At 30.9% G+C, this 25063-nt stretch overlaps 1 protein-coding gene across 1 annotated transcript; it reads right to left on the bottom strand.

Annotated features, from left to right (window-relative positions):
* Nucleotides 1-5696: 5696 nt before the first annotated feature.
* LOC143049938 (ubiquitin carboxyl-terminal hydrolase 47-like) lies at nt 5697-24685 on the bottom strand. Its single transcript, XM_076223715.1, has 18 exons — nt 24637-24685; nt 23819-23931; nt 23428-23532; nt 22488-22695; nt 21997-22112; nt 21544-21663; nt 20871-20994; nt 19356-19865; nt 18424-18515; nt 17574-17654; nt 16075-16155; nt 15463-15578; nt 11873-11991; nt 11366-11496; nt 9924-9971; nt 9283-9413; nt 8839-8910; nt 5697-7904 (listed from the first exon to the last, which is right to left on the bottom strand). The coding sequence occupies exons 1-18, from the start codon at nt 24668-24670 to the stop codon at nt 7790-7792; spliced, it is 2316 nt and encodes a 771-aa protein (XP_076079830.1). The 5' UTR covers nt 24671-24685; the 3' UTR covers nt 5697-7789.
* Nucleotides 24686-25063: the final 378 nt, after the last annotated feature.

Here is a 25063-nt window from a genome sequence, read left to right as displayed (position 1 = left end):
TTTGATAATCATTTATTGGAATAGTTGTATGTCCACGTGTTGCTTTTAATAAAGTGTGGTGTTCTTTGCATTCTGAACAAAGAGCTTCGTCACAGTCTTGGCACCAGTGTGTGGATGGATTCGAAAGATGTCGGAGGTCACAGATGCCACAAATGGAAATATTGGAAGCCATTTTTTGTGTGCAATACCCTGTGAAAATATTTTAATTCGATATAACCAATACGTTTACTCTCAAATTATTCATTTTGTTTTATGACCACTCAGCTCTCTCCCCCCAAAAAAAATAAATAAATACATAGCATTTATGTTCATTCATAGAAATCGTTTCTAGCAGACAGAAAGTACAGTTGATTTAGGAACCATAGTTTTACTGTTAAATAATAACCGATTTTCTCCTAACCTTGTTTATGATGTTGATTATCCAAGAAGTGTCAATTCATTGCAAAGTCAGTTTTGAAATTCAAAATTAAACCTTACATCAAATATTATTTTATTACAAATAGGGGCGATTTGTATAGTCATGTTTGACACATATAAATGTTTTATATCATTATCCTGATTATGTGAGTTTTTAACTTGAGCCATGAAAATAAATAAATTTCCCTTTGAGATGACAAAGTATTAAACGTACCTTTTATTTGTAGAGGTTCAAACATCTTATTGCTTCTCTTAAAACACAAAATTGTATCAGAACAGATGACAAGCTTTTTTAAAACTTTATAGCATTCACTTTAGCATGTTTAGTTAAAACTTTGATTGTATGCAATATCACACTTGCAACCTGCATCAATTTTTGAATGTATACATGGATTACCCTCCAATTCGACTTATACTTAGTATACGATATTTTATTAGATAATAATAACAAAATAAACTAGAGGCTCTCAAGATCCTGTGTCGCTCACCTTGGTCTATGTGCATATTAAACAATGGACACAGATAAATTCATCACAAAATTGTGTTTTGATGATGGTGATGTGTTTATAGATCTTACTTTACCGAACATTCTTGTTGCTACAATTATCTCTATCTATAATGAACTTGGCCGCGTAATTACAGTGGAAAATATTTTCTAAAAATCTACAAAAATTTATGAAAAATGTAAAAAATTTACTATAAAGGGCAATAACTCCTAAAGGGGTCAACTGACCATATCGGTCGTGTTGACTTATTTGTAAATCTTACTTTGCTGAACATTATTGCTGTTCACTGTTTATCTCTATCTATAATATTATTCAAGATTATAACCAAAAACAGCAAAATTTCCTTAAAATTACCAATTCAGAGGCAGCAACCCAACAACTGGTTGTTCGATTCATCTCAAATTTTCAGGGCAGATAGATCTTGACCTGATAAACAATCGAACCCTATTTCAGATTTTCTCTAAATGCTTTAATTTTTAACTCTATAAGCCAAAAACTGCAATTTACCCCTATTATCTATTTTTAGCCATGGCGGCCATCTTTATTGGTTGACCGGATCACCGGACACAATTTTTAAACTAAATACCCCAATGATGATTGTGGCCAAGTTTGGTTTAATTTGGCCCAGTAGTTTCAGAGAAGACGATTTTTGTAAAGGATTACTCAGATTTACAAAAAATGGTTAAAAATTGACTATAAAGGGCAATAACTCCTAAAGGGATCAACTGACCATTTCGATAGATAGACTTATTTGTAAATCTTATTTTGCTGAACATTATTGCTGTTTACAGTTTATCTCTATCTATAATATTATTCAAGATAATAACCAAAAACAGCAAAATTTCCTTAAAATTACCAATTCAGGGGCAGCAACCCAACAATGGGTTGACCGATTCATCTGAAATTTTCAGGGCAGATATATCTTGACCTGACAAACAATTTAACCTCATGTCAGATTTGCTTTAAATGCTTTGGTTTCTGAGTTATAAGCCAAAAACTGCATTTTACCCCTATGTTCTATTTTTAGCCATGGCGGCCATCTTGGTTGGTTGACCGGGTCACCGGACACAATTTTTAAACTAAATATCCCAATGATGATTGTGGCTAAGTTTGGTTTAATTTGGCCCAGTAGTTTCAGAGGAGAAGATTTTTGTAAAAGTTAACGACGACGGACGACGGACGACGGACGACGGACGCCGGACGCAAAGTGATATGATCCGAAATAGACGTAACTTGATTTATAAAAGAAGTGTTGCCTACACGGATACTGCTCCTATATTATCTAAAGATTATACACATTAACAACTCACCTTGTTATGGCCAATTCAACCCGTGTATAACAAGTGTAAACAAGAACGAGGAAGTAAAATGGTCATGTGATAAAGTTAAGTATGGTGAGCTATCAGTAACGATAACCGTTGTTCTGTTACTTAAACACAACACAATTTCACCGAAAATAGAAATCTAGATCACATGGCTTGGTTCGCATAAATAAACGAAAAATCAAACTAAAAGAAACCAACTTTTTATTTGGAGTACAATCCCAAAATCTATTGCTTTTTACTTTTTAACTCTGAATAAATAATTCTTAAATTTTTGCTATTACTGTACAAATTATCCGTTAAGATGTAAACATTTCAATACTTTTCAATGTTTTTGAGCATTGTTCGACTAGGTTTCTTGTCATGGCTGTATAAAATTCCAACTACACATCTTACTATTCTTAATTGAAAATGTCAAGAAATCAATTTAATAATAATAATATCATGAATATGTAGCAAAGCTAAAAACAGTTAGAATGTCTGATTTGTAATATATATAGATTCTTACATTGATACCAGTGGATTATCGAACAATATACAAATGCCAGACAGAAACTTAGTTACATGAGGTATCTGCATACAGTATGTTCAAGGTATTGAGCATTCCAGGTCTTTTATCTTCTAAAATATAAAGCTTCATATACAAATAGTTTACGACCTGATAGTAATCCTTATGTCTGGCAATCTGCAACTTTAAGCGGGACAAACAAACATACAAATAGACATTTAGCTCATAGAATTGTCAAATGTCTATATATTTAATTTACTTTAAGTAGTCATTCGTAAAAAGCAGTAAGGTACAAATATAAAAAGGGTTATACCTATACACTTAAAGTTTAAAGAAGACACAAAACAAAGCGCTTTAAAAGATAAGATACTCTAATATTTCGACTTTAAAGGTCTATAAATTCTCCCAAACGGAATACAAATAATTAAGATAACTACAAGAATGAGGCGACAAAAAAGTATATATAAGGGATTGATTTGATAAAATTTAGTTCGTCGTACGTTCATGAATATTCATGACATGTGACCATTTGTCCGCACTTAAAACCCGTGCGGTCACCTTTCTGACCATCGACTCTCGCTATAGCCTAAAGAAGACACGAGTATTCACGGATGATTAAATGTGAATTTGTAATTGGAATTATGATATTATTGTTATTCTGTTTGTATTTGATACATACATTGATGTATTATATAGAATTAAAGGTAATAGCGAGTAGCACACCTACATTATGTCGTTTGTTCTTTGTTAAGGCCATAGAATATAATTACTTTATATTCGGACAAACGTAGTGAGAGAGAATATAACTTGCGATGTGTATGGTCTGTAATTGAAGCTAAGTCTATTTTACTACCTTCACAGCTATAACTCTCAAATAATTTGCAGTCATGCTTTTAGGCATGGTATGGTCACAAAGTATATTATGCAATATATCTATATTCAATATACAAACTTGCATAACTTTACCCAAGCTATCTTGTATATAGTAAAAAAAAAGTTGAATCTTTAGATTCAACCTTCAGGTGGCACGGTAGTATTTCCTGGCCCATAGGGATAATGATAGCCTTTTTAGAATTTTCACCACTTTCTAACACTGCAAAAAAATCTACATTCACACTTAACTGAAGTACTTTCATTTTACTATTCAGAAATGAATTTGAATATGTATCATGACCGTTTACTTTTTTTGCTATTTTTAGAAACCTAAGGCCACTAGTAATTTTAGGTCTTTTATGGTGCAGTGAATACAAAATTTAAAAAAATTCTCAAAAATTCATTTTCATCTGTATGTAAAATTATTTCATATTTTTCTACACCTGATTCATCTCTCAGTTTGGGAAAGTATGTTCAGTTGATACTGTATTTTTTGTCCAATCACACTGTTTAGATACATTTACCTAAGTAGGGTACACAAAAGAGCAACCTAAATTCTGGAATGAAAATACTACCGTGCCACCTTCATGGATGCAAATTAGTAGCAATATGAATTGTTATATTGAATATAAGATCCTTTAACATTATCTTTATCAGTATAAGTTTGGTTACCAGTAGAGAGCACATGTTGGAATGTTTCGCCAGCTTAACTTATCATGATTTTAAATTGAAGGTATGTGCTAATATGAAGGTGTTACTACAAGTATGACATATATAACTTTATCAATGATCCATCAAAATAAGGTCAAGGTCGTAGGTACCATAACAGACAGACATGTACACTTTGAAATCGTTCCATATACCGAATATACGCACAATCGCTTAAAGGTATCCGAGAAACAGACCGAAAAGTAAAATGACAAAAGAACCGTCTAACTCCAAGGAAAATTCAAAATGGAAAGTCGCTTATCGAAATGAGGTCGAGGTCAGGTGAACCATTGACGGCAATGTAATATTTTACACAGAGCCCAATATAATTATCCTTATCTCATAATTTATCTTATTAGGACTTTTTATGATGTTTTCAAAATAAACCTGTTGGATGTGTATCAATTGATATTTTGTCTGTGGAAAACATGATCCATTTATTACTTATTAGTTGTGATTGGTTTTGAAGTAGCTGTCAGTAAATGCACACACTCTTAGATATGTCCGTTGTCTTTGTTTGACGACTTTTGGGCTTTCCTGTCAACCAGGTTTAATCCACCATTTTCAATATAAGAAATTGCCTGCACATAACAGAAATACGACAGTTGTTATCCCATTTGTTTGATGTGTTTGAGCTTTTGATTTTGCCATTTTAATAGGGACTTCCTTTTTTGATTTTTCCTCTGAGTTCAGTATTTTTGTGATTATACTTTTGATAAATATGTTTATCCTGCAACATTCTAAATGTGTCTGTCCCATATCATGAGTCTTTATTGCGGTGGTAGCACTAGAAGTTAGTTGATGTTTGTCATATTTGTCTTTTGTATATTGTTTTATAATAACTCAGTCTGTTGGTTTTCTTGTTCGAACTGTTTAATATTTTGACACAAGGGGGGCTTTTAACGCCTTTCTACACACTATGCTCACTGTTGAAGGAATAATGGTGACCTATAGTTGCTGATTTCTTCTTCATAAAGTCTCATTTACAGTCATACCATGTATCCTTTTTTTTATACATTTAAACAAAAGCATGGTCCTTTTCAATTTCAATTCACTTATCATTGTCAACTTATGATGTACTTGCAGATATATTCCCCTTATTTCATTGTTTCTTAATTATTCATATGTGTTTCATTTACGTTTTTTTTTACTTGCTGGATCTGTATTTTTCTTACAGACACATAATCAAATAAAGGGCTGAGATTGGTCCAAAACACTTTTTTTTAACCAAGTGTGTATTTGAAAATGTATGTGTCAATGAAGGAATATATTGTTCTGGTCATAATCAAAGTTTCTAATTACAGTTTGCAGTTCTTTGTACTTTATCTACACTTACCATTGAAACCATGACAACGCTGTACATTTTATAGATATGTTTTATTCAAAATCATTGAAATCTGAACAGCCAATGTAGATATACACTGGAAGATGTAGACATGTAGTAATATATACAATCCCAAGAAAAAAACAAAAACATGTAGTAATATTTGGCTTCTTTACAATTCTGAAATAATTTATACTTAAACAGTATTCTTAAACATTTTTCCTCACAGCACCTTATAAATTAAAATTACTTTAACAAAACAGATTAATTAATAATGTAACAATTGACAATCTTGGTTGATATTTTTCTGAATATCTTGAAAAGGTCTAAAGAAAAACACAACAATTCTCTAATTGACAGTAATGAGACATTTAGATGTATTATCTGAAAAAGTATTGATATTAAATTTTTATAGAATGATCAAGAGTACTAAGATAATATCAATTGACAATCTTTCTAAGTGCAGAAAGAGATATTTATGACAAATTTGCAAGCTTTATTATTCAACTTAAAACTCAACTAACGAAATAAACAAATTATTTCAGATATTTTCTGATACCGCCAGAGAGATTCAGGCTCTTGTTTTGAAAGCTCCGAGCCAGTAGGCCTAAATGGTGTTAATTGAAGTGCAGAAAAACAATACAAACTTTTAAGGACAAAAAATGCAGGTTCTATAAAGACATCATTGCAGTAACCCTAAATATATTTAATGCAACTTGTACAATGTATATACATGTAGTGTATTTTTAACAATTGTAAACATTATTTATTTTTTAACTACAAATTAAGGTGGATTTTTTTGAAACGTTATTTTTGACAATTAAATTTCTAAACATGGTGAATAAATTTTCAAAATCACTTTCATCTGTGTCTTTTACATTATTGGTTGATACATTTCATATGCAAATCAGAATGGAATCATGAATATGTGTTAATAAATTCAAACTAAATAATTTAAAGTGATTCATTCTTTTTTTCTGTTGAACGCACATGTGATGATGGGCATATCTTTTATATTCAGAATGTTTTTAGTTTAGGTTTGCAAAAGTTCTTAAATTTTCTTGATTTTGGAGTACTTAATACTTTTTTTAATTGACATACATAATTTGCATAATTGCATTTTTTGTTATCATAATTATGCAACATTTATAGTTCTTTAAACCTTCTTGATAAAATAAAGATATTGCAGCTGATCACATAAATAAATTGTATGTATGGAAAGCTGTGAAATAAAAATAACAAAAGAAATATTTTACATTTAATTCTTTGACAATTAAAAACTTTATACATGATCTTTTTACAGTTGTAATAATCTTTATACCCATAGGACATGGTTATGAATGATTTCTTGGGTGGAACTACTTTTTTTGTCAATTTCAAGATATTAACCTGACCTCAAATGGACCACTCATTTTAAAGAATTGATCAAACATATGTTCAACAACTATCTTGAAGTATAAGTGGTATCAAGATTTTAAATACTGTAAATTCAGAATTATTGTGTGAATTCATAATTGCGATTTTGTCATTTTAGACTTAATTAAAAATTTTTGCGATATTTAGAAAAATCCTGTTTAATTCCTATAAAAAAAATTCAAAATACGAGTTTAAATTATTGCCGTTTTAAACCTGTTGCATTTTTCGCAATAATAAAAACATCACAATAATTTATGGATTTACAGTACTACTGATTCATGTGCTTGGACATTACATTCAACTTAACTCTGTATGAACAATTTTTTGTTTCAACATTTTGTTATTTATGAAATATATCTAGCTATTAAAATAGAAATAAATGTTCTATTGGTAACATTAATTGGTGAATTTTCCAGTTTTCTGGAATCTTGTGTCATCACAATTTAAAATCAACTACAATTTTAATACAGTTAACAGTTGAACTCCAAGAAAGTTTGTGAAGCTAAAAACAGATTTTTTTTCCAACCAAGAGAAACCTTACCACAGTAAATACTTTATCTTATTTATTTTGTGTTGTTCAATATCAGAATAATTTTATTAATAAAACCAGTTTGAAATTCTGACTATTAAACCTGTTTCAAACTCTTTCATTTAAACCAGTCTGAAAGTGTATTAAACAATTTATTAAGTTCAAAATGTATTGGTTTTAACCATTTCAGTCCAGATCTGGGGAAGTTTTATTGGTGCTAGGGGGATGGTCATCTGTGTAGATCTTCAAAGCCTTTTCTTTTCTAGGTGAGTATGTCGTCCTGGCAGTAGTTCTGTTCAACCTTCAAAGAAGAATGGCTCCAATTAGTAATGCAAGTTTTTCTATAAAATACACTATCATCTATAATTGAGAAATTAATGAGGGAGGATCAATTTTCCCTGTTTTTGAACCAGAATATGATTATTGAATGAAAATATTAGGGGTGACTAGATCCCTTTCTAATGTGTATTTTGTTCACCCCATATATATCAAGATTCGTTTATTACTATTTAAAACAAAAATTTGATAACTAATATTTTCTTTGCATTAAAACAAAAATATTCACTCCTTTACAAAATTCAGTGGACAATATTTTAAAATATTGCAATTTAAGGGGGTTCGCGGGTCTAAATCATTTATATAGGATTTCTCTATATTTTTCTATAAATGAACTTTATCTTATAGTTAATAGAAAATTAAAATAAAAAAGTGGGGTCACCGTTCATTTGCGCTCACAATCTGCCTTCGAAAGAAGCATACATTTTTGTAAAGGTGGTTGAAGTAATAGGAGAAATATAGGTAATATCGAAATAAAAAAAGAAATTTATTACAGAAATAGCTCAAATTTTACAATAATTTAGTTTAAGTACAGCTTATATGGAAATTATATTAAAAAATATATGTCACCGATGAGTTAAAAAAGATATTTCAATTTTAAAGCCAAAAAAGGGCATTTTTCTACCAAAGGGAGATAATTTGGAACTTTTTCAATGATGTACACATTTTTAATGTTATCTGGGGCCAACACGAATTGATTGTTTGGAATGATTTTTGTACCATATGATAAAGTAACAACTACAAAAGGTAATAAATAAAATTTGTAGTGAAAAACAAATGTTTAATTTTCTCTGAAATTTTTATACCCTCGAGCCTCCTTAAAGTGAAAATTTGCATTTCTCTGCCACTTTTTACATATGGTTCTTTATAATAAAATTTTTTACTTGAACAACATTTACCTTGTATTTTCTTTTTGTTGTAGTTCTTTTTTCTGTTCTTCTGATAATTCCATTGGCTTTTCTGTTTTATCCCTGAAATATGATAACTTTAGTTAAAATGGGTTGGTTTTTAAAGTTAGTACCTTTTATTTCGACTATTACAATGCAAAGGAAAAAAAATAATAGCAGCATTTTTACTTTTGATTTAAATAAGAAATAAATTTGCCTGTTTTGGGTGATTTGGTGAAAATGGGTATATTTCTCCATTTGTTACCCAAAGAACTATCATACAAGAAGTCGGAATTTGATGAAACTGATTTTTCAATTTAATCTTTTTGACAAATTCTCCTCCATCTTGCTTATAAATTGACATATGATAGCATTTTATTTGAAAAAAAAAGAAAAGCTAAAATCTCCACCCCCCTTCCAGACCCAATTGACCTATAAAAATAAGGTAAAACTTACTTGTAAAATAGAACACTTCCATCATCACAGATATATAGAGGCCATGTATTTAATGTTGTGGCATGTGGACTCCAGTCTAAGTCTGTATTCATCTCCAGTAGAGAAACATCACAGGGAAAGTTGCCACGACCCTAAAGAACAAAACATAATTAGTGAAGCTATATACAAGATTATGAATCATGTTGCTGCGACCCTAAAGAACAAAGCATAATTGGTGAAGCTTTAGACAAGATAATGGATAAAGTTGCTGCAATACTCAAACACAAAACATTAAGCTATAGACAAAATTATTGATCACTTCTGTGTGACAATGACAGGAAACAGATTATTCATTTTGTAAAATAGATGGGCTTGCTTTGTATTTATCCAAAGCTAATTGACCCATTTTCTGACATTTCTAGATTTACATTTTTAATAGTAACACTTATAATATATATGTAAGACTCCATGAAAATGTGATAGAAAATTAAAGACCAAGATAATATAAACAAAATCAAGTTGTAAAATCTTCCTCTAATGTTTATCATCTTCAAATATGTGTATAGAGCTGTAATCATGCAGCCCTCTTTTTAAACTAATTGTGTAAATAATTTGTTTTGTAATAAGCATATCATAATGTGATAAACATATTAAAAGCATACCTTGGCATAGTCAATATTGTCTTCTAGAATTCCACTAACTTCTGAAATCTAAAACAGAAAAAAATGGTAATTTATATCTATAGACATTGTTCAAAATGATCCTCCAGAAAATGAAATCTTCTCATTGCTTATAAATGGATCTATATTATGTACTTAAGCAAAACAAGTGAAGTGCAATCTTATTATGCTGAATAAGCCACCATTCTAATGACTGTTCAATTTCAATATCTGCACATACTGAAATGTCTTCCCTGATTTACTGACCATAGTTGAAGTTACATGTATGTTGAAAGTCTTAAATTAACGTTTTACAACAAGTAAAAAACATAAAACTACCATTATTAATAATCTATGAAAATGATGTCAGTTGAATGGCAATAGATGATATTTACACTTTGAAATTATTCCATACCCCAAATATATATAGTTACCCTATTGATCATTGTACCTGAGAAAAGGAATTTTCTCATTTTTCATCAAATTCATACAGTCACTATTCATTACATACATTTTTGTCCTTTCTTTAAATTAAATACTGTGAAAGTACTTTTATTCGTGGGGTACCAATTTTCGTGGTTTTCGTGGATGACTTTATCCACTAATTTAAGTGTCCAACGAAATAAAACAACCATTGTCCAAATCAAGACCTGGAAAGATCCCCATCGGTAGGTTTGACTACTGATATGATCTAGAGAATATATTGAATAACGCCAAATCTGAGAATACTTTAATAGCAGTAACAGAACTACAACTGCATGCAGGATTATACCCATTTAATCTTTTATAACCTAAACTGTACAACTTTTGATTTTTTGATTCTCATAAAAAATATTTTTGATCGATGAAAGTCAGATTTCTGGTATTGATATGCTAGTATGATAAAGTGTTCATTTTAAATCCTCATAGTTCTCGTACATATTGGAAATAATAATTTCATGCTGGGCTTGATTTTGATCAGAATTATTTGACAATTCAAGATACGTTTATAGCATTTGTTTATGTTACTGTTTTCTTTAGGTGACATGTTTATGTCCTTATTAACACCTTTGATGGTCTTTAATCTGTTGATCACTTTATCATGGGTTAATTAGTGTTATCGCTACGATTTCCACGGGTCAATGTTTACTTTGCAATTTCCTTCAATCCAGACTATTTGTAACCTTCGTTTCTAAAGGCTTTAATTTTTCTAATTTTTTTTTAGAAGACTAAAATCCACGAATTAAAAAACCCCACGAACATGTAAATATTGCTCAAACCATGAAAATTGATACTCACGAATTAAAGAACTTTCACAGTATTTTATTTTGATAAATAAAAATAAAATTATGGAAGGTTTTATACCCCAAGACACTGAAAATTCCTTCAGCATTTTGCTATTAAATGAAATAAATCTGTATCACCAAAACAGATTTTTATGATTTATTATATCATATTATATGTACCTTTGACTTCAGTTCCTCGACTGTTTGCTGGGTTAAGAATATCTCCTTGAAATTTTCTAGTTCTACAGTTGCTGGGTGCCATTGTCGTACAAAGATGGCTAACTGGGATGATGATATCATCTGCTCTTCATCTAAAACATGTACAAATAGAACTAAACATGTGGCTTTTATGTATAAGAATATATATATGTATTCAGTGATTAGGAGTTAATGAGTGATGAATCTGAATATGCATAACACAGTTAGGCAAGATAACATTAAGCTTTATTATAAATTTCAGAAAGCTCTAATTTGTAGTTCCTGACAAAAGCAAACAATGAAAATTTCTTACATGGTATTCATATGAAAGAATGATAATTGATTAAACACAGTAAAGCATATTCACATGAAGCTTACTACCAATTTTTTTAGGATGATTGAAAGACAGATGTTGTCCAGCTTCAGAGAGGGGGTATAATTATATTATTTGTATGCATATAAATCAATAAATATTGTTAAATTCTTTACCATCAAGCTTCTGTAAAAATATTTCCCAGTTGGCAAATATAGGTACATCATCTTCATACACTTGGTTGTCAAGGTAAATAGAACCGGGATTCTTCCATGTTTTCTTCCGTAATCGGCATCTACACAATACAGAAAATCAACTACAATAACATGTTAATTAATCTTGGAGGAACATTAATTCCCTATCTTTGTTATACACTCTATTTTTATTCTGAATTTGAGCACAAAATACATTAAAATATGGAAAATTTTAATGTAAATTCAACCACTCTTTTGTGTTTTTTAACATCTTTGAGTATGTGAACAGAACTTTAATCATATCCCTCATCCCTCTTGTTTTCAATTTAACCCTCATCCATACTTAACTTTTTTTTACACAATTTAACCCTTTAACCCCCAATCCCGCCTGTAGGCGTGATGGCGACAACCATTCTTTGATGGCCCGTATGACCCTCCATACTTTTTTTGAACTGCCCCAGCTGAACTGTCATGATAGCAGGGACTTCAACCAAGTAGTTCATGGTCCATCAACTCTTCTCAGATGTCTGTTCATGAAAATATGGCACTTTGAAAGCCGTTTAAGAGTTCAAAATCGGAAAAACATGAAAAGTAGCCAAAATCCGGTGGGGGTGGGCATCTTTTGATGGCCACTACGTAACTGGAAGTGACTGTTGGCAAAAACTATTATCATATATGCATGCATAGGTGGTATAGGAACACGACGAGGTATACTATGGCCAATAGGAGTCTAGTCTGTAAAATCTAGGTCACCGTTTTGTCAAAAATCCATAAAAACGGACATTTAGGCAGACCTGACTTGACAATAATAATTCCCAAGCAAGACACTGAAGTCCAATATACTCCCAGCTAGCATGAATGGACTACTGTAACTATAGGGTAATACTTGAATGACAAAAAAACACAGTCGTGTCAGTGTTCACCTCTCAAGGTCGTTTTGAAATCTGAAAATAGACGGAAAATCACCATTTTTCACTGGGGGTGGGTTCAAACCCACGAGAAAATATTTGCTCATTTGCATATAATTTGCATATGTTTGCAAGTTTTCGAAAATGCCTGATTTTCCAAAAATGTCTTGGGGGCGAATGAGTTAAAACAAAATTACATTTGAAATTTGAAAAAAAATTAATCTATCTTAAGCTGGGGTCACACATTCACGATTTTTACTACCGTCCTCGACAGGACCATTCCCGATTAAAATTTATCAAAAGTCTGATCAAGATCCTGTGAATCGTGGATGGAAATTCAAACTTAAATCAAAATTTGTAAAAAAGAATAATTTGATCGCGACAACAATCAGATAGTGTTCAGGAAGCGACGATATTCAACCGTTTCTAAGCGAATTAGTACCGACAATCCCGTTCTGAATCCGCTTCTAACCCGATTTGTATTTTTCGCCAGGTAAAATTCGACCGAGTATGTCACGACTTCGTCCCGACTCTACCGAACGTAATCCGACAGAGATCAGACAGTGACCAGACAGTGAACCGACGCTGACGGAAGATATCCGTTAGAAAACTCTCGGCATATTCGGGATGATCAGGTACTGACGGAACGTAATCCTATCACGGTCCGCTCTATCGCATTGCAAACGGCTTTGTCTGGTCTCAGTCGTATTGTGTTCTGTAATTATCGGGACTCTGACGTGGCTATCATTGATTAATTTCGTATTAATAACGGGACTGTTTCGGAACGGTTTCGGCAAAAAACGGTTCGCAATCGACAAGATCTGGATGCAATCTGGACTCAATCGGCAGAAAAACAAATATGAAAAATTACTCCAGATCATTCCCGTTCCACAAGACACCGTCCAGAATACACAAGACATTGTTCGGAATTCGATCCGATACAGCAGAATCTGTCACGACATAGCCACGATTGTAATCCGACTAGACAAAATCGGCTGAGTTGTCCCGAATGTTACGGGACGTACCTAACTGTCGGGGTGCTTTGCCGAACTATTCGGACCCTTCCCGACCCGTAAGAATCTGTTACGAACTAACACGACTGTGTTCAGACAATGATAGGACATTCCAGATAATTGAGGATACTAATCTGACTTTTTCACTTTTCGTGTCGTATTGCTGTCTGATCTCAAACGGGAGCAATAATCGGCAATGTGTGAACCCCGCATTAGGCCAAGTAAAATTAATTAGTAGATTTTCATCCAAAATTTTGAAAAAAATGGGGTGGGTGGGAGGATTTTATTTTTTTATTTTTATTTCTTATGAAACCCTCTGGTGACGTGTTCTTCATTCATGCAAGTGTAATAAGTTAAACTGTGAGCTACTTCTCACTGAGTAATATCTCTGTCTCAATATTTTGGTAAACAGGAAGTTGTTTAGTGATGAATCTGAAAACCCATCACAGGGTATGCTGACTTATATAACCCTGAAACCAAATTTCAGAAATCCTTGTCAAGTAGTTCCTGAAAACAACTGACGGACTGTCGGATGGAAAGACAGAGGTAAAACCCCTTTTTAAAAGCGGAAGCATAATAATAAGCTTAAATCATATATATAGAACTAGGAAGATGTGGTAAGAGTGCCAAAGAGACAACTCTCTATCCAAATAACAATTTATAAAAGTAAACTATTATAGGTAAATATACGGCCTGTATAAGGAATTGTACAGAATTGTTCAAATCTTAAATACAAATCCCTAGTTGGCAACCACTGTTCCACATGTAATTGCTGCTTTAAAAACCTATTTTTAGTAAACAGCAAAAACATAAAGCAATGCTCTCTTCAGTTGAACTACCTTCACAGAAGTTATTTGCCTTTCTAAGCAACTTTTTTTTTTGTCTCCATAAAATGAAGCAAATATTCATTTATATGTAACACAAGTATTATGAGTGCAGAATAAAATGAAACAGTTTTGAAAATAATAGGGTTGGTGCTTTTTTTTATTCTTCAAGATGCAAATATAATTATAATGTAAAAAATGAACTTAAAAAAAAAGAAGTTGCTTAATGACTCTATTGAGTGTATTGGAACTGATAGTGTTTGCTGTTTGTCAACAACAACAACAACAACAAAACAAAATCGGCAAGGGTAAAATTTTCTAAGTGAATGTTTGCCGACTTTTTGAACTCAATATTGTCATAAATCTAACAAGGTCTTGCTTGTGTCAATTTGTTTAATCAGTTATGTTTTTATACAAATGTGTTCTACGATTCTTGGTCTTTGGGTGCACAGTCCAAAATTCCTGACACAAAGTCATTTTTATTAATGAAAAAATCAACCGTTTTTTTATCACAACAATTTGTGTCATTCCTTGATTTGCAGACTTGGACACAGAGTATAACTTGAAAGCCTAGTATTTCATGCCCTTCTCGTAATCAATCTCTATTCTCGGTAGATGATTTTGTCATCATAGAGCTGCAGAATCATTTTAAGTTACTTGAAGAAATATGAAAACCGAAATTTGAAACAGAAAGTTAAAATTGAAACGAAATGTTGACGGTTACCTGAACGGATATGAACAAAATCCGGAAATCGTAAGTTTGTAAAAATAAAAAAAAATTTGTCAGTTTTCTTATCTCAGAGAGTTTGCTCCCTTATGCTCCATACCTATGTACAGGAATGTCAAGGCCACATTGTTCTTTAATCTCTGGAATTATCAGTTTCTTTGACTCTAACACTGTCATTCCTTTGGCAAATATTGTATCAATAAGAAACTTGCTAGGCTGTAAAGAAAAAAGTGATCAGTTAGTTGTAATATTTAAAATTTGGTAACCTATCAAATATTCCTTATTTTATATTTAAATAATCCATTGGTGCTTTGAACTGAAAATTATTTTTATGTGTTGATTTTGATTTTCATAAAGTTTTGAAGTGAGATTTTGAAAATTAAAATATACCTTGAAGACATAAGCCAGTACAAAGTCAGGTAAACCATTGGTATACATATAATTCAAACTCAAAATTGTGCAATGCTTATTTTGAAATCCATGAATTTCTTTTTTATTTTCATAATAATAAAAAAGAATGACACAATGGTTCTAAACTGTTCTCATGTGGTCTTGGTTAATTCTCTTTTGAGATGTTGTTTACAAAATTCTGAAAAACAAAAGTTCTGATGATATATAGAAAGAGCAAAAATAAAAGTACTGCGTGTGCAGGGATTAATCAATTTATATATGGCAAGAATATTTAACTTAAATAACTAAATATTGTTCATACCTCTGCTTCATTGATATCAAGCTGAAACACTTTGACTCTATATTCTCCCTGTTTTAAAGCTCTCCCTAACTTAATATTTAGCTAAAAACAATAAGCATTAATTAAACTTAATTATATAACTACTTCAATTCTTACAAATATAAGTTTTGTTAAAACAATTGTATTTCATAAATACATGAAGTACCTACTTTCAACAAGGCCCTATAGTTTTATTTGTCTAGACAATAATTAACATCCTTACCAATTATTTATTAGTATTTAACATTTCAAGACCACCTTGGTGATCTCAAGGTACTTGTGGTAGTGGGGTCGCCTCAACGCTCAAGCGTGGGAAGTTGTGGATAAGCATGAGCTGGGTACAACCAAAGAAAACAAAAATTGGTATTTATTGCTTCTACCGTAAGCAAGAGGCTTTTAGAATTTATATATTTTTATTTATGTTTTGGCTTGAATTCAACATAATATGTCTTGCAAGAGTAATTTGTCGATTGGTAAACCTTGGGAACTAGCATGTTAAAAATAAGCATCAGTATCCTATAAACCAAGGTTTGTAATATAATCGCGTTAACATGCTCTTACCAAGTTATTCAAATTATCATGAGACTTAACATTAAACATTAATATATCATTCAGACCATATAATTTCAAGAGCACTTATAAGTATACAATCAGATGTACACTTTAAATTGTCATGTGACTCTTTACTTCATGTTTATCTTCCTGAATATGAATGAAATATTTGCAGTCACATGCTAAGCAAGCAGTAATCAATCAGTCTCATTGATGGAAGCAAGGATTTATTTAAGAATCAAAAATTTCCACCTGTCTCAGCAGACAGTAAGATGTCCCTCACTGACCAATTGTTAGGATCTACAGTTATCTTGACAATTCATTATGATCAATTTTCCTGGACTATAATCAAATGTTGCTTTCTCTATTCTCCCATTATTGTCATTTCGATACTATAAATTCAGAAATTATAGTTTGCATTTATTTTTTCGATTTTGTCTATTTAGACTAATATGCGATTGTAATTTTTGCGATATTGAGAATATCCTGTTTAATTCATATAAAAAAATCAAAATGCGAGTTTAAATTATTGAGACTATAAACTTGTCGCATGTTTTGCAATAATAAAAACATCGTATTAGTTTCTAAATTTACAGTAATAAATTTTCCTGGACTATTGCTATAGTCTTCCATTATTGTCATTTCAATAGTCAGGGACAGTGTTAGTTTTTACTGATATGCATGGAAGCATGAAACCTGCCACCTAGTGCAGTTTTTTTCTCTCGCTGAATTGAAGCCCCGTTGGTGGAAATGGGCTGTTTTTTGCTCTTTGTTGGGGTAGTTGTGTCATTGACACGTTCCAAAATTCCGTTCTTAATTTTATCTTATGGAAGACCTTTTACTACCAGTTGGTCAGAAAGTTGCTTTATTTATTGCGTTATTTTCTTGTGTAATTTTTTAAGTGTCTTTGACGACTACAATATACTTACTTTTCCATCATCAAAGAAAGACAAGGTTTCTGAGAGCCGGATACTTTCAAATTCTTGATCTTTAGTGTAAACTCTATACACCTACAATAAACATGCATATAAAGATTAAAAGGGATTTACCACCTGCAATATAAATCTTTTCCTATTTGTCTTAATTAGTGCACTGAAATAGGTATCACCTATGTATATAAATATTAATTTATTTCACCGTTTATTTATTCATAAACAAAATGTGTGTATCTTCAAATGAAGCTGTGTCTCTCAATAATAGAAGCAGAAACAGATTAGTAAGTCCATGTTTTGGTTTAAGAACCTTGAAGATCAATAAAATATAAAAATTAAAATAGCAAGTGAACAAATTCATATACTGAAGAATAAAATGCAGAATGGAAATGAGGAATTTGTCAAAGAGACAACAACCTGACCAAAGGACAGAAAACAGCCGAAGGCCACCAAAGGGTTTTCATTAGTGAGAAAATCCCACACGACAAGGCGGGTTTTAGGTGGCCCTTAAACATAATATGTGTACTAATTCAGTGAAAATGGACGTCACACTATAAGAATATCTTTTTAAGTTCCATTGAGAGATTTTCCAGTGATAGCAGATAAACAAACTGCTATACACACAATTGACAAAGTCCATGTTATTGTATAATGGGAAATCCCAAATTTTCTATAAAGACTAATAATTATATAACAGGTTTATAATTTCAATATAAGGACTCCTTAGTAAGAGTATGGTTGCATTATATCAAGCTGTTTTATAGGAGTTACAGATTAAAATAAACATTAATGTGAACAGCCATAATAAAGATTGCTAAATCTTCTAATTCTTCAGATGATTAATTACCTTAAAGTTTTCAGAGTCTGTACCAATAAAAGGCTCCAGCTCTGCCTTGAAAGCCCCAAGTGTTATCCTCTTATCTATTAATATTGTTAACGCTGAAAATATAAATCTGAAGATTGAATAGAAATACTGCATGCTAATTCAGGACATGTTTTAAAATATGACATACAAATTGCTTCATCCAGGACAAACATGAACATCTTTATTGACATATAAAATAACTAACTCATAGCCCCAACTGCTCATATTGCTTTCTCATGTATCTATGTTAAATGTCAAATTTCAAGCATTAATTGCTACTTTGTCTTATGTTCAAATAAATTGGTAGTCATCAAACATGTTTAGTGTCAAAACTATACCTTATCCTGACTGTGCCGAAATATTATATTATTTCTTATTAGAGTGTACTGGTTCCTGGAAGTTTGATAGTAAAAACATAGGTACTTCTAATCTAAACTACAGGGCAAATGTGCCCTTCTATTATAGATTTATATATCTTTTTTTATAATTCAAAATAAACTTTCAATAACGGTTCTATGGGTATGTCATGTCCCGAAGCTTTCGTTTGATACCAAAACTACCCAAATATTTCATGATTAACAAAGATACAGCTGTGCATAGGAACTATTTAATATCTACTGCTTTCTTGTAAATTCTATACTACAGGACCCGAATTAGTGGTTCTATATCTACTGTTCAAGCTCAAGAGACAACTGTCCATAGAGAAACACATTAATCTGCCTAATATTCATGGCGTATTGAGTTTTTTTCACATTTTTTTTTACATTAAAGTGTCTCAAGTAGTGAAATATCCTTTTCACATCCTTTCATACAAACTTTTACTCTTTTTATGGCAAGCATTAAACCAACCGATATGCTCAAGGCTGGAATATGCTAAATGTATACATTTTTTTAATAATACAGATAAAACTTACATCTTTGTTTTGATACAATATCCTCATCTCTATCCACCATGTTAAAATAATGTTTAAATGGTTCTTCATGAACAATCGTTACTTCGTCATTGTCCCAATTTTCACTTTCATTCTTATAATCCGTGTCCAAATTTTCACTACTTTTTTTACTTGAATGAGTATCCATATTATTAATCCCCCTAGTACCAGGAGAAGCAGCACTACGACTAAATTCAGCACTAGTACTGGTTTCCTGACTACTACTACAACTTTGCCCAACAGGGCTACTTGTCCGTCCCTCGGAACCAGTCTCCGTTGGACTGGTACACTGTCCTAGAGACGGATCACTATGTGAATTATTCAACGTGACAGATTTTAATTTAGAGTCTAACTCACTATCATTCCCCGTATCACTTATTCCCTCGTCAACGTCTAATGAATTATTGTCTTGTGTAGATTTTACACTAGAACACATATCTTCTAATAGTTTATTGTGACGATAACTAGATTTCATATATTCATTTACTTTATCTGGAAAACAAAACAAGTTAATTCAATTCAAAACTAATCAAATTAAAAAGAAACTTTGAGCACCTTAAATAAGGCATGAGATTTTTTTTAAAACTTTAATCATTCTTTAAAATTATTCAGTCGTATATTAACTGAAACAATGTTTTAGACAAATAAAATTTGAAAGCTGCACCATTTTAAAAGCGGTATTCAATCACTGATTCTTTTGTAGAATAAATGTGGGGTAGTTAAAAGGAAAAATTATGCAAATACAAAGAACTCCACAAAACACGTCACAGAAAAAAATAAAGCTTAAACAACAGGAACTCCTTAAAACACAATGGGTGAACTTAGGTGCTCTCATAGGGTTAGCAGTTCAGGCTCCACTAGACACACACTATTTTTTACTTGTGTTTAAATATGCTAATGAGTTATGTAAGGTATTATAAGGTTGATTGATTGATTGTTGGTTGCTTTACGCCGCATTAGCACAAAAAGGCTATATCGCGGCGAGGTATTATAAGGTATGCATAACATAACAGATGGGTAAATGAATCTTGTCCATTCAATTTCATGAACAATCTATCATAAAAACTCTCTAAACCTAAAACTTGAAAAACTAAAAGTTTGAAATGACAACAAGGGTTTCTAGCAAAGAAGACAGATAATACATGCAAAACTTTTTCACACCAAAAATATTGAAAAAACAGGATTAAGATTCTTTGTGCAACCAAAAAACTGAAGCTTTTTTTGAAGATTTATATAAGTGATTAACTTAGTAAGGTTTCAAAAGAAATACAGTGTTCTCCCCAGGGCATTTTTTCATCATAGTAATGTGATGCTATAGCCCTTGAATGTGATGCTATCTGAATTATTTTTTTTTAAGGATTATTTTATGGATGTAATGTTATAATTTTTAGAAACAAGATGGTATTTCAAATTTCACTGTTTATCAGGATGCTGAATGAAATGTATGGGGAGAGCACTGAGATGGATAAAGAAACGATTTTCAGGAAGATAACTTACCTACAGACGGTATATTAACATATATACGTATTGTATTTTGATGTCGATCTAAAAGTTTATAAAATCTGCTACACTGAAATTGTCCACTTTCTACACTCTCTAAACCAGAGAATTCTATGTACACCTAAAATGTTAATTGTAAATATCGAATAAATATATGTGTATTAATTTCTACGGGTACATCTATATTGATAAGAACAAAAAACTTATTATGTGTCCTTTTCTTGTACGAGTTCAATTTTATTTGGATAGTGGTAAAAGCCTTTAAGAAATGATTAAAATAATTCAGATAAATTTAACTTAAACTTTCTTTAATTCATGTCTAGAAAATTTCATTTCCACACAATAGATTTAAAATTTTAAAAGGTTCCATAGCAAACTCCACGAATTAAAAGTTTGCACAAATTTTGGTTAATTTTCCAGTTTTACTTGTTAATATATAACTGATTTTACATACAAATCTAGTTGAATTTGGATTTTGATAAATTTATGAAGGAATCTGTGAATGTTTACCTTCAAAGGTTATTTGTGGAAAACTGTCTATTTGGAACTATTTTTTAAAATTTTCATTTGATTTATGTGTATACCTGTTTTTTCATTTCACAATGACATAAGTAGCACCTTTTTTAATGTCAAGATTCCTTTGAAACAATATATATATGCATCTCCATACCTTATTACTTTTAAAGAATCCTTCCGCTTTAAGAGTTTTATTTGGCACAGCTAAAAACCTCAAATCACTATGGAATCTCTCTAAAACACATCTCATTTGGTCTACCGGACACTTCAGTATCTAAAAATAAATCATACATAAATTTCTGAAATATAACTATTATTATTCCTTTTATTTAAATTTCATTATGAATTCAACACATCAGACGATAATTTTTACTAAAACACTAGGATCTTTTAATTCAATCATTCCAATGATCTTGGATTTATTGCATTTAGATCTTCCAGTAGAGTAGGTACCGATTTTTTTTAAATGCAGAGTAGCTCTGCTTGTTTATAGATTAATATCAAAATCATTTTACTCTGCTACTTTCCTATTGTTAGTACTGTACATGGTGCATTATCTTCATATGTTTATTCATCTTTTTGAAACAAACATTACTATAAGACTTACATTTGAGACTAGTTTCTTAAATTCATTAACAGTTTGAGTCTGATAGGCTCGTACACTGATGGGATCATAGAGAATATCATTTTCTATGTCTGCAACATAGACTTTCACTGTTACACCTGTAACATAGAACATGAAAATAAATAATGATTGTTGTCCTCAGTAATGACTCATTGCAAAAACACTAATAGAGTAGAAAATCCTTAAATCATAAATAATGTGTTAATGAATAGACTAATAAATATTATATACATAAGAAATTCCTTAAAGATCAACTATTACCAATATATATTAGTATGAAAATATCCAACAAAACACACAGTTATCTTTCAAATTGAAAAAAAATAAATCTAGAAAATGAACAAATTAAAAAAAACCATATACAAAATGTAAAGTACTACTAATACAACCCATGTGTAGCAGTGTCTATATTGAATGTTATTCTATTGCACATTTCATTATTAAAAAAATCAACTATTGTCCAATATACTTACCTCCTGGACGGTATTCCTGGAATTCTTGATATGAATGTTTAGTTTCCAATAACAAGTCAAAATTATACGCTTGTTTGACCCCTCCTAGAATCTGTCCCATGGTGTGTTCCTCTTGACCCTCGTAGGAACATTCTAAGGAATCATGATACTCATCGTACTTAACAATCCTACAGCAGTCCAAAGGTAGGACATCTTCTAAATCAAACATCTGAAACAAACAATATAATTTACAGAGTATTTTGTCTTCGTGTGTATGTATGCTAATTGATTGAAGGGGTGTATTAAAAAAATGCATAATCATTTATAAAAAGTTTACTAACTTTTCTTGTAAAAACTTTAATGTTTTGGTTTATTTTCTCATATACATATAACCATGATGTCTTTTAAGTCATCTTCGTCTTTCAATGCTTCCTCTAATAACTAAAATATTTTATATTTTAAGTTAATAAAGTGTGAATCTATTACTAATTGTCTCATGAATGTTAAAAAATTATATATATTACTATTATATATTTCTTTTACAGAAGACATTGAATAGTTACAGATTCTTATATTACAATTTGTTTAATCATACAAACCTCTTTTTTAATTGGTCAATTTTCGTATTCATGCTTAAAAATTAACTAAATTCTTTGTAGTATGTTCCATGTTGAAAATGTCATAAATGTCCAATTACACAAGTATTACGGCAATGTTTTGGTTCATTTTCTAGTTTGAATCAAAATTATTAAATATTTAGTGGTTCATTATAAATTTTTCATGAGTTAGCCCTATATTTTCATCAATATTTCTGTTTTAATGTTAAAAATAGTATATTCATGAAAATATGACTTACCAATGGTAAAATCTCCCTCAACCAAAGACTTCCATAATTTATAGTATTTCCAAATTTCCCCCCAAAAGGTTCCTATTCTTTATCATTGTCATTCCTTTTCCTTACTTTATAGGCTATTTCTGTACTTTCTGTTAACGTTTTATCTTTGTGTATTTCTAGCTTCTGTTCTATTTGTCTTTTCTTCAGTGGGTGATAACAAAAAAGCTTAATCTGGAAAAAAAGAACAGTTTAAGAAATCTGTTCCATTAACGGTCAAGTGATATCTAAAAATATTAAACAGATGCACCATTAATGCATAGGCAAAATTGAGATCGTTATAATTTTGTAATAGAAGAAACGTTCTGCCAAAGACTGCATACTACTAAATAAAAATTTGTATTTTGCTGAACATTTAAATTTGTTGTTTACATGTACCCATCAAAACCTACGGAAATTGGTATTCGACGAATAATAATGAATCCACAGTAACTAGTTTTGAGTTGTAAGCTATTCATACTTTGCATATTGACTTCTCCAATTCTCGTTTTCTTTTTTCATTCTCCTCTTTATCTGTCGTATTTTGTAAATGTTGTTTCATATGAGCAGGAAAACTATCAGGCTGTGTAAAATCTGTCAAGAAAATCTGGCATTATACATAACATAAGTAAACATTAATAAATAATGTAAATTCAGATATTTTACAAATATCTACAAATATATGTAAGTTTTCTTATGATTCATTTCCATACATACAATCACAAACTTGTTAATAATGTAGCAGGAAGCCTATTCTAACTACTGAACCCATACCAATCACTGTATTCTTCAAACTTTATATAACTTAAAACGTAAAAATAACGATAATTTTCAATTACAATAAATATAAGAAGGTAATAAGGGGAAACCAAAATCAGTCGTAGAAAATCAGAAAACAGCATTGACCAGCAGAAAATACTGGTAGCTGAACAGACAAATGCAAAAACAGTCATCATAACATTATAAAGAAACTAAACGAAATGCGCGTATGACGTATAATATTATAAGTCAGATATCTTGGACGAGTTGACGTTAAGCAACTTCTAATCAATCAATATTTGATGGTTTTAATTATGACAGTTTACCTTGGGGTGGTCATCTGTTGCCCTTCGAAATATAAGTTTGATATCATCAGACCAAAATGTTATACCAATTAATATCTTACATATTTTGATAGTATATTGGTCTTCAATGGGAAAGTTGCATACAAAGATAGATTATTTAACATACAATACATTAGGCTTGTGAGAGATGCTATTAGTTGACCAATTAATTTATGCATGATGCAAGTCATCTTACTTTCGTGTTTCTGTTCATCAATTTGTTTAGGCATGTGTTCGTCCACAAAGTCTGAACTGTAGAAGAAAATCATAACTTATGTTTCAAACAAAATGTAAAGCATTTTAAAAAGTATGAACTAAATATTTTTGTGACCTTGATTTTGGAATAAAAAACTATGAACTTGTGAAATAAAGCTTACAATTATCAACTATACATATATTTGCATGAGTTATATGCTTACTAATGCTTCTTCTTATTAGTTATTCAATACTCAAGTAACACCTCAAATAGGAAAGAAAAACTAGGTTGGCAGCTTATATGATACAAAGCAACACATCATTGTATTAACGGGAAACAGTGTTGTCGCACTTCAGAATAGATTATAGATATCGCAATTCATGTGACATCATGAAATCGACTTTGTATGATTTGTCAGGATGATATA

The sequence above is a fragment of the Mytilus galloprovincialis genome, chromosome 10 (genome assembly GCF_965363235.1).
Source record: "Mytilus galloprovincialis chromosome 10, xbMytGall1.hap1.1, whole genome shotgun sequence".
Classification (NCBI taxonomy): domain Eukaryota; kingdom Metazoa; phylum Mollusca; class Bivalvia; order Mytilida; family Mytilidae; genus Mytilus; species Mytilus galloprovincialis.
The sequence above is the reverse complement of the archived record's forward strand: the minus strand, read 5'-3'. Positions and strand labels throughout refer to the sequence as shown.

What these genes read in the sequence shown, in the direction of transcription:
- LOC143049938 (XM_076223715.1), bottom strand. Translation starts at nt 24,670, where the DNA reads ATGCCTAAACAAATTGATGAACAGAAACACGAAA. An exon ending in TGGAGAAGTCAATATGCAAA is followed by an intron (nt 23,533 to 23,818) that starts GTATGAATAGCT and finishes CTTTTTTTCCAG; the next exon opens with ATTAAGCTTTTTTGTTATCA. An exon ending in TTAAGAAACTAGTCTCAAAT is followed by an intron (nt 21,664 to 21,996) that starts GTAAGTCTTATA and finishes ATTTATTTTTAG; the next exon opens with ATACTGAAGTGTCCGGTAGA.